The sequence below is a fragment of the Podarcis raffonei genome, chromosome 2 (genome assembly GCF_027172205.1).
Source record: "Podarcis raffonei isolate rPodRaf1 chromosome 2, rPodRaf1.pri, whole genome shotgun sequence".
Lineage (NCBI taxonomy): Eukaryota > Metazoa > Chordata > Lepidosauria > Squamata > Lacertidae > Podarcis > Podarcis raffonei.
The window spans coordinates 5741643-5755512 of NC_070603.1; the positions used below are offsets into that span (position 1 = coordinate 5741643).

The following is a 13870-nucleotide window of genomic DNA, read 5'->3' on the forward strand; positions in this document are numbered from 1 at the left end:
ACATGCTGAAGGAACGTCAAAATTTTCAACAGCCCAGTTTGGAGGAGCTGTTTTCCCAAGATCTCAGTGCATGTGAGGGAGTCCCTTGAGGATTGCAATCACAACACATACATCAGGTCTTTTAAAATAATAATACAAGGTCTTGCACAAGACCTATGCATCAGAATTTCTGTATAGCTAAATACAAGCTTTTCACAACTCTTAAATGAACATTAAAAAAAAAATGGAACCAGATCTGTCTGCACAGCACAAGCCGTCATTTTGCCCATAGTGAAGCATGATAACGAGAAGTAAAGTTTGCTCTTGTCCTCTACATGTGATTTTTTTTAAGCTGTCTGCGGCCCAGAACAGGATAAGGTGGCATTGGGGTGGGGTGGGCAGTTGAGGGGAGAAACCAAAAAATATAGCAATCCATCAAGATGGGAAACAGCTGAATAGCTATGAAAAATATATAACTAAAAATGAAGTGTGTTGATGGTTGCATGCCAATCACGTACACACAAAAATCAGATCTGAATTACCTGTTCGTGACAAAAGAAACAAAAGAAAACAAAAACCTGTCTGGAAGCACGTAGTGTTTAATGTTTTCAAAATTCAAATAAAGACTGTTTTTGAACAATTAAGCAAAAAAGATGCATCATGAGATTATACTGGGACATGTGTTACTCGGGGATAACTCCACTTTTAGAATAGGGAGGTGATGCCCTTGAAGTGGGACAATGATAATGTTTGCAGAACCTGTGTAAGCAGATGCTCATGAATCTTAAGGGTTTCATAAAACCCTGCTTGAAAACACTCTCCTATGACACTCATGGAGCAGGAGTTAGAAAGCTTGACTCCAAATAACTGCCACCAGCCAGGTGAAAAGGGAACTTGCAAAGAAAACACCATGTCAAATTCACAATCCAGTGGATTTTCTTCCATATTCGGTTATTAGAAAAGGAGTTAAAATGCATCCATATATTTAGAGTAGCCATGTTAGAGCTCCACCAGGAAGAATGGAGATGACGAAGACGACAATGGCTGTGTACATAAGACAAGTTTAGAGTGCATGACTTCACACAAAGAATCATGGGAACTGTAGTTTTGCTAAGGGTGCTCTGAACTGTAGCTCTGTGAGGGTTAAGATACAGTTCCCAGGAGACATAGCGGAAACAATGTGCTTTAAATGCACGATGTGTACGCAGTCAAAGAAAAGAAAAGAGGCACCAAAGATATGTTAATGTGACGAGTTTCTGACACATTTTCTGGCTCTTGTTTTTCTGTGTCCAGTTACAGTCTGGGAAGGGTTAAGGCCATCACATGACACCCAGTCCTAATCCCCCTGCCATCAACTATGATGCAATGGAACATTCAGGAGCAAGGCTTCGGAATCAATTAATGCCTTTCACACCCCCTTCCCCTCTTCCTTGCCTGGGGAGAAGCCAAGCAAGAAGGCCCAGGGGAAGCCCAGACCTTCTTGTGCAGGGGATAATCACTCCCCAAACAGCGCTTTAATAAGTCACTCTGTTAAGGAGATTTGGTGGCATTATTTCATAGCCAAGCCAATCTGCAAAGCAGGGAGGGAGTGGAGGTTTTCTACACACCCAGCGGCACAGGGGCAGGTGCCCTGGAAGAACCGCTCAAGTGTGCCCGTAACAAAATGCCATCCTTGCCACTGCGGGCACTTCCCTGGCCCCGTGGGACTCACGGTTAATTAACAATTAAGCTTACCTCTTCGGAGGATTGTGCCACGGGGAGGCCTGCCTTCCCCTTTCTCCCTCGCTGGCACAAACTAAGGGAGTGGCACGAACAGAAGGATTTAGGGCTTGTCCTCTGCCTGGCACTGTCCCCATGCCAAGGGCAAGCTGCTCACTAACCATTTCCCTTCCTCTGCTTGTATGCTGCTAGCAAGCTTGCGGGGGGGGGGGGGGGACTCAAACCAGCCCTGAGAGATTGCCTGGGATCGGGATCTGGAGCGGAGCAGAGCGGCCTCCAAGTTGGGCAAACAGGCTGGCAAGCCACTTGTTGATGGATGGAGTGTATCTGATGACTGAAGCCGTGGGCATCCAAACGGGTGGCCGCTTATACGGCTGGCAGAGGCATGCCTACTCAGAAGTAAGTGCCGTTGTTTTCAGCGGGGTTGGCTCTCAGGTAAGTCCGCACAGACTTTCAGCCTGATATTTCTTTTGTGCGTTGGGGATAAGCAAAAAACAGAGGGGAGAGGGAGTGTCCTGGTTTAAGAGATGGCAACAACAGGTGGTTCCTGAGCAAAACCCAAACGGCATTAAGAGATTCCCCCTCTAGGCGACAACAGTTTGGGATCCACTAGTGTCCTGGGATTGGGGGATTTTTTTATGCTGGGGTGGGGGGAATGTGCGTACGAAGAGGAGAGAGCCTCAGAGACCCTTGTAGCCAAGAGTTGTGCTTTAGGACACCGAGGACTGTCGCCACCCACGGGCGGTAGGTGTTGCGTGTATCTCCCGGCGGGCACGCGTGTGAGCCGAGCGAATCCATCTACCGCAGCGTGGGGAGAGACGGGTTGCACCACTGGGCCCAGCGGCCGCTCTGCCTGCTTGCAGCAGGTGCCCCTGCTTTGGGCAGCCTCCGCCGCCTCTCGTTGCCAAGCGCCCTCGCTGCCTGGAATCACAGCTCCTCTCTCCCTCGGCATCTCCGCTGCCCCCGCACCCCGCGCAAACGGCCCCCGCATCCCCGCGCAACAGGCGAAGGGAAGGCGACAAAAGGGACCTTGTGCCTTTAAGGCCTCCTGCTTGGCGATCCCGGTCAGGAGCGCACGGAGCGGGGCGAGCCTTGTGGATCCGGGCTAGAGGGCGTTTACTCTGGACAACGCGGGGAGGAGGGGACGGGCCCAGAGCGGGCGGGCGGGCAAGCAGGAATGGAGAGGAGGCGAAAGCGGAGAGGGGGGCGCACGGTGTAAACAGATAGCGAGGGGCTGCAGAAGGATCTGCTTGCCAGAGATCGCTGCTTGCTACACCCCCCCGCCGCCCCACCCGCCGGAGAGGAGGGCCCTGTCGTGCCCAGAGGCGGCCCAGCACCCGGAGGTGAGTGGTAGTGGCGGAGGGGGTGGTGGTGGTGAACGGGCGCAAGCCGGAGAGCGCAGGGAGCACGCAAGATCTCTCCGAGGGGGAAATACGCTTTGCGCCCCGGAGGACGCATGGAGCCGGGCGGCGGCGGCGGCGGGACGCTGGGAGGCTGGCTCTGGGAACCGCCGCGTCCAGAAGGGCCGGGCCTGCTGGGGAGAAGCTAGCTGGGGAGGTGGTCCCGAGAGGGATGGCAGCGCAACGAGCAGAAAGGGGTGGGAGCAGTTAGGCCGTCCCCACGGCGACTTGGCGCACGGGAGGAGAGGGGACAACGCGCGCCGGCTGGGGGCGCTCTTTGGGCCCAGAGATCCGCGGCGACTGCGGGGAATGCAAGCGGGCGCGGGGGGGAAGGGGCGTGGGGACAGGTGCCAATGCGGGGCCCTTGGGGGGCGCACCTGCCCAGAGCCGGGAAAGTTCCATGGCTGCCCCCCGACTGGAACACTGGTTATTGAATTAGGTGGGGAGAGAATAGGGTGCCCGGAGAGCGCAGGAGAAAAGCCTAATGGTAATGCAACTCCCAGAGTTGAAAGATTTCACCTTCCTTGTGTTCGTAAGGGCTGAACGCGGTAGGACTTTCTCCCCATTTCTGCTTCCCCGAGGATTGGTTTTCTGGGATCCCTCTGCAGGGATTGGTTGGCTCCCGAATGTGGGCTGGCCTGGGCAGCTTAGCTTCTCAGCCTGGTCAGGTTACATACCTGGAGGAGGAGCAGGTGGGCTTCCCCTAAAGCCTCTGTCTTGTGAGCTGTGGACTTATTTATTCCTTTGCCGTGTCTCCCCTTTAAAGCAGGCAGAGGGAAGGGGGTCTCTGGGCAGAGAGTCTCTGTGGGGCCCTAGGCTCTTTTCCCATTGAACTTTGGAACCACCTCTCCCAAGCCCCTTGGTGGGACCTGGGGAAGGGGGTGGAAAGGGAAAGGAAGTTGACCTGTAACCTGGTGCGAGGCAGAGGGTGCTGTGCTATAGGGAACAGGCTCTTGAGTGAGGGGTGTTGGGCTGCAGGGAGTAGGGTAAAAGTGACTATGCGAGGGGGCATGTGTTCTTCCAAGGATGCAAAGCTGAACCAAGGAGGAAGGTGCTGTCGCTGTTGTATCACTTTGTTATGCTTCGTTATTGCATCACTTACGAATGTGGGGGTTTTTTGCAGGGAGGGGGGAAGTCCATGCTGGGGGAGCTGAGCTGTAATAAACCTTGCTATTAAGCCAAAGACCTTCCCCCTCCCCGCATGCCTGAGTTTTATTTCAGCCCGGCTTCTCCCTGGATGGGTTACGTCCTGCACCCCTTGACCTCCTCCGCTTGCCACAAAGCTGTCCTCATGTGCTGCTGGCTGTTGCTTCCCACAGCCCAGGAGGCTGCGTCAGAGTGCTGCTGGTGTGTGTGAAGCCATTCCTGGTGTGTGTGTGTGTGTTGTATGGGGATTGGAGGGGAGGGGAAGGGGGGTCCAGCTTCTGAAGCCTGCCTGTGTGTTCCTACAGTAAAGGGCAATGATGTCATGACGTTGACGCCATCTCCCTGGATGGATGCAGATAAGAACAGTGTGGGAGGGCACTGGAATTGCTCTCTGAAGGGGTTGGAGCTAAAACAAGCCCTGGTTTGGCTGGCACTCAAGACAAATAGAGTTTGAAAGGGGAAAACTATTCCACTTTGGTTTTGCAGTGAATGGGCGAGCTAAGCCAGAGGAGGGACCAAGCTGCCAGAAACTAGCACCGCTGCTCCTCCTGCCCCAAACTTTCCCTGGCCTCTGAAATCTCTCCTGTTGCGCCCTGGGCAAAACGCCACACCGTTTGGAGAAGAGGAAGGGCACATTGCAGAGAGAGCAGCAGAATGGCGAGCTGGAATTAGTGGACTGAGTTTGGACTGAGCTGTGCCCATATAGTTCCTTTCACCTTGTGTTCTGGATCTTTGATGCGTGGATCAGGTGAGCCAGCAAGTGTCGGAGACCAGTGGGGTCTGATCTGAACTTCTGGAGTTTTCTGGACTGCGTAAGGAAGGCTGCGTATCGTAGGCTGTGTTCACTGTACATTTTAAACTTTTGTATGCATATGCTTTTGTGTGTGTATTCGCTGTGCAGAGATACCATTTTGATGGGCAGTGTGGGAAAAGGATTTGTGTTTTGCAAGGGCTTTAGCGGAGATTGGTGGGTTGCTGTGCGTGTGAACGCTCTCTCTGTCCTCTCCCTTTGCCTCTAGTGACAGCCAAGGAGTGTGGTGTTGCCTTGAGATGTCTTTGAAAAATTCAGTCCCTTCATCTGCATAACTCCACCTTTGCTTCTGTTTCTTGGGCACTCTTAAGAGTGTGATGAAATGTTAGGAACCAGATTTTGCTGCCAGGCTGACACTCGCTAAAGACTCTTCCCACTTCAGGGAAGGGGGGGGGCAGGGCACAGTCGCCTTGCCACCAACATGCCACATGCCTTCTCAACCTGCCAGTTAAAGAGGGAGGCTGGCCTTTGCTCCACCCGACTCCCTCCAACAATATTCTGTAGGGCCTTGATCAATGCCAACAACCCCCTCTGTCCCCTTATTCTTGCAATGGGCAGGATGTGTACAGAGAGGGGACCTGTGTACAGCACCCCCTCCCCATGGGATCTATGTTGGTGAGAGCAATGCACAGGGAGATTTTGCTTCAGGCAGCCACTAGTTCTCCAGGTGCAGCACTTTCACTTTCTCTCTGGAGGAATTACTGGCAGCCGTCCTCTCTCCTGTGGGAAGTAGGGAAAGTGTGCAAGTCCACTGTTGGGGTGGGGCTAATCCCATTCCCTGCTCCCTTCCTTGATCTTGGGGATTAAGAATCAAGCAGGTTTTCCCTTCTGCAACAAACCCCTCCTCATCCGCATAACACCATCCTTTCTGGTCCCCCCCCCCTTAGTCCTTCTCAGTGGGTTGGAATGTTAGGAGCTGTCTTTTTTAAAGAAGGAAAGAGAGATTAGCATATTGATCACTGTTCTTTTGTTGGAGCTGACCTTGGTAGGACAACTGTTGCTGCCTGTCCTCCACTTTGCTGCACCAGGGATGCTAAATTGAAGGAAGCCACCCCAGAGACTCTGTTCGCTGCTTTTTGTGCAGGTCGGGGGTGGGGGTGGGACATGCACATATTTCTGATTCCCAGTATCAGCAGCAGTTGGTTCAGTGACCAAAGTACCTGCAAGTCTCCCTCTGTCAGCGCCACGCAACCTGAGGTTACAAAGCGACTTGTTTGAGCTGTCCTTTCAACTCAAAGCAGTTAATGTATTTACTTGTGTTTGTGTGCTGTTAGTTAGAGCATCGCGCTCATACTGTCATCCTTGTTGGAAGGGGAATAAAGGATAGATATCCTCTTTGCGTCACTCAGCATAAAGTATGCACGGGGGGAGGGGGTGTCATCCCCTGGTGGGAATCTAGTTGCATCTCTGGGGAAGTGTCTGTAATAGAACTTGAGGTCAAAAGAGAATGTGTGAAGGTAACCACAGATTGGCAAGTAGAGAAATATCCAGTCTCCAGTTCCAGAGAGCAGGAGAACGGGATGCAATGGGAGATTCAGCCTTGGAAGAGCATCGAGGATGAACAACAAGCATGACTGCTTTCTTTTCTTTGAATAGGTTGCCACTCAATGTTGAAGAGGAAATAAGAGACGCCCCTCACTGCTGCTGCTTTGCCTTCCCTGCGGGGATCCATGTCGCCTCCTCGTGTCCAGTTCCCAGCGGCCTTCCAGGTATTGAATCTCCCCAAGGCAGAGAGGGCAGCCTCTCATTATATTTGAAGCACCGACCCCTAATAAATCTGAACCCTCCCTCTGCAGGCTTTCAAGATGCTCTTTTCCAGAATGTGGATGCTCTGCTTCCCCTGTCCCACCTCTCCACATTAAGCACCTCTGGTTTGTGTATCTTGCCACACAAGCCTTGCCTCGTCCCCTGGCACTGATCCAGCTGCCCTGCTTGAAGAGCATCCTATTTGGTGGCCGCCATCCTTCATACCTCAACTGGAGACATCCCAGTGCCCTGTGTGCTTTGCCTCTGTGGCCCAGCCTCCCATAGAGAGGGGAATAGCTTTGCCCAGGAACTGGTGGAGTCCTCCTTGCCAGTAGTCTGCTAATGATCAGGATTTCATTCTTCCCTTGTCCTTGCTTTGTGTCCGGCAAGGAAAGAAAGCACCTCCTTCTAGGTTGTAGGGGCCCATGGCAGGAACTGCTCCCCTTACTGGGCTGTGTGGGGAACAATGTGGGGTTGGTCCTCTCAGAGAGGCAAGCCCATCTGACTTTCTCCCTTGCTCTGCCTGTTTTTATTTCTAATGCCCTTTCCCCTTCCCCCACAGTATGTCCTGGTTTAGCGGCATCCTGGTGCCCAAAGTGGACGAGCGGAAGACTGCTTGGGGGGAGCGCAATGGGCCCAAGCGCCACCGCCCAGCACTCTGTGGCCCTCGCTACATGAGTTGCCTGCAGGACCCGGAGCTGGAGCGCGGAGGCAGCGGGGGACTGGGCCTGAACTGTTCGTGGCAGGAGGACCACTATGGCAAGAAGGCGCCGCCGCCACCCCCGCCTGGCACTGGGGACCTGGGACTCAAAGCCGTGGACCTGGGCTTTGAGGACGGGGGCGGAGAGGCCAAGGGGCTCTCGGCCAGCGACTGCGGCCGGCGCCTGCTGCAAGTGTTCCGCTCCAAGCGCTTCCGTTCGGCCAAGCTGGAGCGGCTCTACCAGCGCTACTTCTTCCAGATGAACCAGAGTTCGTTGACGGTGCTCATGGGAGTCTTGGTGCTGGCTTGCGGCATCATGCTGCTGTTCCACTGCGTGCCTGGCACCCCCCGCGTGCCCTATGCCGCCGCCCTGGCCGTGGCGGCCGCCCTGTTCCTCTCGCTCATGGTCCTCTGCAACCGGACTGGCTTCCACCAGGACTGCATGTGGGCCGTGAGCTACCTGGTCATTGGGGCGTTGTGCGGGGTGCAGGCTCTGGGCACTCTCCTGGTCTCTCCACGCAGTGCCTCCGAGGGCGTCTGGTGGAGTGTCTTCTTCATCTACATCATCTACACCCTCCTGCCCGTCCGCATGCGGGTGGCGGTCCTGGCTGGAGCCTTGCTGTCTGTGCTGCACCTGGTAATCTCCTGGCACCAGAACAGGGCGGACTCCTTCCTTTGGAAGCAGGTAAGGGGGAAGGAGTGAGGGCGGAGGAGGCCTGGGATTAATGAGTCCCTTGAGGACAAAGAAACACCTTGGAAGCTGAGGAAAGGCACACTTGAAACCGTACACTAATTGGGCAAAGGCCTTGGGTGTGAAACAAAAAGGCTGCCAAGTCGGGGACTCGTATGGTAATTGCTTCAGGCTTTTGTTGGGGGAGCAGTCAAGTGGCCTGCGACCTACTTCTCCTGTTGAGCTGCCTGGGAACATGAATCTGTGGCCCCTTCCTAAGCTGGTAGGAGCAGCTTTGGGTAGTATGGGAGGAGCCTGCCTGTGGCTCCTCCCCAGGCTGTGGGATCAGCCCAGTTTCTGGAAGTGGGTGATTGGGATCTTTCATTTCCTGAGTTCCCCAAATAACACGCTAAGCTTGGCTGTTGGCGCTAAAGCCTTGTGTGTGAAAACTTCGTTTTGCTTCTGCCCCGTATCTGTTTGTTTCTTGCCCGCTTTTCATTGCTTGGTGGTGACAGAGGAACGCCTGGGAATCCTCTTTGGCCAGAACTAGCACTGAACATCGTTTCCCAGCACAGAATCCGATGGCACGTCCACAGGATCCTCTACTTAACACAGGAATGTTCTTTGTGGTGCGATGGTTGGATATTTTGGGGCAGTTTTAAGCTGCCCACTTGGACTCCTCAGTCTCCTGCCTCTTGTTGCTGCATGACTAGTAGCCCCTTTTTCCATCATGAGTTTATCTAACCCCCTTTTAAAGCTATCCAAGTTGGTGGCCACAGCTGGGACAGCCATTTCCATAGCTTAAATATCACTGGGTGAAGAAGGTTTCTGCCTGAATCTCCCAGCATCCATTGGATGACCTCGTGGCTCGAGGACAATGAGAGAGAAACTGCTGCCCTCTTTCTCCCCACCTGCATAATTTTATATACCTGTCTGCTGGTCTCTCCTTGCCCTTCCCTGGCCTTACATGCCTTTTTTTAATCCCCTGCAGTTCAAAAGCATGTCAAGTGCAAGTAGATAAATAGGTACCGCTCCGGCGGGAAGGTAAACGGTGTTTCCGTGTGCTGCTCTGGTTCGCCAGAAGCGGCTTAGTCATGCTGCCCACATGACCCGGAAGCTGTACGCCGGCTCCCTCGGCCAATAAAAGCGAGATGAGCGCCGCAACCCCAGAGTCGTCCGCGACTGGACCTAATGGTCAGGGGTCCCTTTACCTTTTAAGCTAACAAGTCTGGTGTGCTGTTCGTTTTTCTCATACAGGAGTTGCTTCAGCTCTTGATAATTTTGGTTGCCCCTTTTCTCTGAATGAATTAGGAAATCAGGCATTTGAAAGTGAATTAGAACAATTTGTATGATGAAGAGTTCTCTGCTGTCCAGCAGTTGCATATTATAAATCAGTGCCATGAAAGACAAAGTCTTACCTATTTTGTACCTTATAGAGTGATGTGCTAATTATGGTCTGCACTCCACAGAGAACCATATCTACACATTACTCCTAAGCGTCTCTACCTGCTGTCATCACTGTATCATTAGTGCTACAGAGTCAGTGCTGTGTAGCATCCAGATTTATGGTGACCTTTTTATCAGCCTTCCCCAACTTGGCACCTTCCAAATGTTGTAGACTACCACCATCCCTTGCTATTGTTCATGCTGGCTGGGGGTTGTGGGAGCTGTAGTTTTAAAACATCTGGTGGACATTAGGCTGGATAAAGCTGTTTTTATATGCTTACATTCCAAGCCTTGAATTTACTTCCCTGATGCTCTGTTTTCTGCAAAGATGAAGGCAAAGGTGTAATTTAAATGTCCACATTTATTCAGCTGGTAAATGCAGAAGTTCAGCTAACCATAATGTTAATAGTCAGTTCCATCACCTCTTTTTCTGTTTCCATTTCTTTGGCCCTAGGATGGAGCAGTATAATTTGCCCATTTCTTTTGTATTTTTATCCTTTTGAAATCCGTCAAATTCAATGTGTCTAAAACTTACATAATTGCATTGCAATTAGGTTTTTGAACTACTACATAACATGCCTCTTAAACACGGGTCATTAAAATTGTGGCATTGAACACTACAGTGGCAATGAGGCATAATTCTAAAATGTGTAATGTTTGCGTGTGGAGAGGAGAAAATGGGAGGAAAGGAAAGAGGCCAGAAGAGGATGGCCTACATAGAATAATGATCTGGCAGCTTGCAGACTCCCTCAGTGATTTCTATCTGTGCCCCTTTATTGACATGGTTTTAGAAATGGGTCTTTAAATCACTCAAATCCGCAAGTTCACTGGTTGTTTCTCCCCCACTGCTCCCCAGATCTCTCCTGTTCTTGCACTGTCTGTTAGCTTTGGTTAGCCCAACTTTCAGCGTTTCTCTTCTGGGAATAATTAGAAGGATCTGCGTCTGCAAAGTTATCAGATTGATGAGCGCTGCCACTGGCGACGGAGAGGCAAATGTGGTGGTCAGTTTGCAGCTGCTTCTGCTGTTAGTGTAACCTCACGGCCTGCTTGGGTTTCATCCACAGCTCCATTTGGTTCCCCTTCCTCCTCGGTTCAGCCTTCCAGTGCTCCTTTCCAAAAAAGGATCAAGGATACAGCTGCTCACATCAGCCTTTTCTGTTCAGGAGGAAAGAGCTACTTTCAAGCTTTGGGTTGCTATGGATTTCTGGTTTTTTACACACACACACACACACACACACACACACACACACAAATAGCTCCCCTATGATGCTTGGAATTATTGCTGTATCTTCAACTTGTAAACTAAATTAGTGTTAACCCTCAACTATCCATTGCTGGCAGCAGCAATTGGGAAGTTAGCTTGGAGTCTGGAGGTGTCTATAAGTGGCCCAGTCACCGTCTGCCGTAAGTTGGTGACATAATAGTGGGCATTCATTTTTGCTACCTTTCAAAACTCTGGTCAGGATTTATTATTATTATTATTTATTACATGTCCATACCACCCTTCATACAAAGATCAGAAACCAAAGTTTACAATATAAAAACACAAAAATACAATGCTCCCCCCACAGTTTAAAAGCCCATAGATTGTTTATTAGCCCAAAGCCTGGGAGGAATGCTTTGCCGGTGCCTAAAGATTAATACTAATACTAATACTAATACATTTATTGTACCCCTCACATCTGACTGGGTTGCCCCAACCACTCTGGGTGACTTCCAACAAAAATACAGGGGAAAAACAACAACAACGCAGCCAAGGTGCAAGGCAAGCCTCCCTGGGGAGAGCATTTTACAGGCGAGGAGCCACAACAGAAAAGGCCTGTTCTCGTGTTGCTGGCCTCCAGACCTCTCACGGAGGAGGCACAGATGATGATCGCAGGGTCCGGGTCACTTCACATAGGGAGAGGCGGTCCTTGAGGATTGGTTGACCTTGATGAGATGAGGTCAGAGCCATCAGACCGTAGTGGCATTGTGGGAAAGAGCCCGCTGTTGACATTTGTGCTCCAAGACTCATCGTGCTGACAGCATCCCTAGAACCTACCATCAGTGCCCTGCAGTAATAAGCACACCTTTACCTGTGAGCATTCCAGCATTTATAGAGTGGAGGTTTCACCTGCCTCCTCCCACAGCTGACCCCCAAGCAGATGTGTTAAGATCCTGTTTCCAGTTATCATGGCACTATTAGGTGACCAGGGAAGAAGCCTTAGCTTGTGCATTATTTACATATATATTATTTAGCCTCCCCCCCCCATGCTATCTCAATGGCTTAGGGCAGGTTACAGATTGGCGTCACCTATTGACTGCATTAGAGTAAGAACGAATTCACCCAAGCTGCCCAGGAAGCTTACAAGGATACTGAGTACCTGTCACTGTGACAAATGTTGCGAGGAGAGAGAGCAGGAGCTACTAAGAAAGTCCAGAGTGACCAAGGGACAGCAGGTGCAGCTACGTGTGTGTGTGTGTGTGTGTGTGTGTGCGCGCGTGCAAAAGTGCCACTGATTAACAAGGCCACAGATTTTAAAGTTGTATTTCATATTGTATATTAATGCAGCTTCTTACCAAAAAATGCAGGTGAGAAGTGCAATAGATGGTAGGAGTGGTCAGTCACAGGCTTTGCAGGCAGACGGTTCCAGGTTTAATCTTTGACATCTCCATTTTTCATGGAAAAATGCTGTGACTCTGAGTAGGCATTATTGGACTCAATTGATAAATAGTCTTTCTGTTATTATAAGGCAGCTTTCTGTGTTTCTTATGTTTGTAAAAGAAGAGTCGTCGTCTCTCCCGTCCACATAACCATGTGCGCACACTCCAGGAAATGCCTCTTCTAAAATAGCGCTTGCTTTGTTATCTGCCAATAAAATGCATCTTGCTTCAGAAACATTGTTTTCCCCTTAATGCCACTGTTTGCAAATGTGCGTGCAGACATAATTGATCACACAAACTTAATTAATAGGTTAATCAAATAAGAGTTTCAGCTGATGAATCAGTTGAAATGTCTCTAATTGAGATTGTTGCCCTGAGAATAGACGTCAGCCATAGACCAAGTCTGACAATTTCTTTTTCATACCTACTTGGTATGGTATTGCACAAAGATTTCAAGCTGAGGTCTTTCCCAGCCCTGTCACCTAATCTTAGGCCTTCCCCATTCCAACTAGAGATCTGTTAACTGGAGGAGCTGGGGATGGCCTGTGGAGCTAATCATCATCATCATCATCATCCACCCATCTGACTGGGCTGATCTAGCCACTCTGGGAAGTTTCTAGCAAAACATAAAATACATGATAAAACACACTCCCAACCAGGTCCTGTCCAGGCCTGCTTGGCTTCAACATGGCGGCTGCATCTTGTGCCCATGGACCATGCCCTCAACTTTTCTGAATAAATCTGTGCCTCTGTCAGCTTGTTTGCCCATTCCCTCCCAATCCCTTTCTCCATCATGTCAGCTGGACTGTAAGCTGGTGGGGAGAGGCTAGGGTTTTTTCTTAATATTTGTGCAGTACCTAGAAAACATTAATTAATTAAATGATATCAAGTTAAAGAGCTGAAGTGAGATTTCAGCTGGCAACTTCCTGGCCTGCAGCTCACCCTTTTATCCACGGCACCATCCCAGTTCTCTGCAGCACCTTAGCTCAGCGGCAGGTGAGTCCTGGAGGCAGGGCAGGCCCAAGATGTGTCATTGCCTGAGGCAAAAAACAGGACCGTGCCTCCCTGTTGCACATAACAGAAACCAAGCAGGCTGCTAGATTAATCTTCCTTCAATTATGGCAACAGAAGAGCAGGCTCAGCTTAGGCAGGCCAGGCTATGCGGCACCCACAGCGCTCCTGCAACAGAGTGGAAAGGCCAAGGGGCTGTTGCTGCTGCCTATTACCTCCCCCAGCAGCAGCCACCTTCAGGTGTGAGGCAGGTGAACACCTGGCTCCGCCAAAAGGGGATTAGCAGGTATTGCTGGTCAGCTGATCAACAGTGCCTGCAAAGCGCTGGACAAAATGGTGCTCTAAAATGGGCTTCTAGGAACAGACAGTCAGCCAATGGTCTAATATCCAAAAGCTCATTTCAAAGTGCTGCACAAGCACTGACTGTGAGGGGTGTAAGAGTTTGGCCCAGTGGTCAGATTCGGTTCCCTAGCCCTGCCTTAAACCTTAGGGAACTGTGTTTTGCTTGTTTTTCTTCCCACCCTCTGTCTCCCGAAGGCACAATATTGGGACCCCTTTTGTATCCTGGCAGCAATGGCGGATGAGACTCCATTATGGGC

At 50.9% G+C, this 13870-nt stretch overlaps 1 protein-coding gene across 7 annotated transcripts in view; it reads left to right on the top strand.

Moving 5' to 3' along the window:
• The first annotated feature begins 1939 nt into the window (after nt 1-1939).
• The window catches only part of ADCY6 (adenylate cyclase 6), a 48562-nt gene continuing 36631 nt past the window's right edge, over nt 1940-13870 (top strand). Inside the window, exons 1-4 of one of the 7 annotated variants that reach the window (XM_053371430.1) lie at nt 2661-3041; nt 4731-5091; nt 6652-6764; nt 7364-8186. In XM_053371430.1, the coding sequence (XP_053227405.1) occupies nt 7365-8186 (822 nt within the window). In that variant the 5' untranslated portion in view covers nt 2661-3041; nt 4731-5091; nt 6652-6764; nt 7364. Of the gene's footprint in view, nt 2098-2660; nt 3042-3492; nt 3647-4505; nt 5092-6651; nt 6765-7363; nt 8187-13870 lie in introns of those variants that run through there. The other 6 variants (XM_053371450.1, XM_053371468.1, XM_053371484.1 and 3 more) reach the window with 6 other exon arrangements.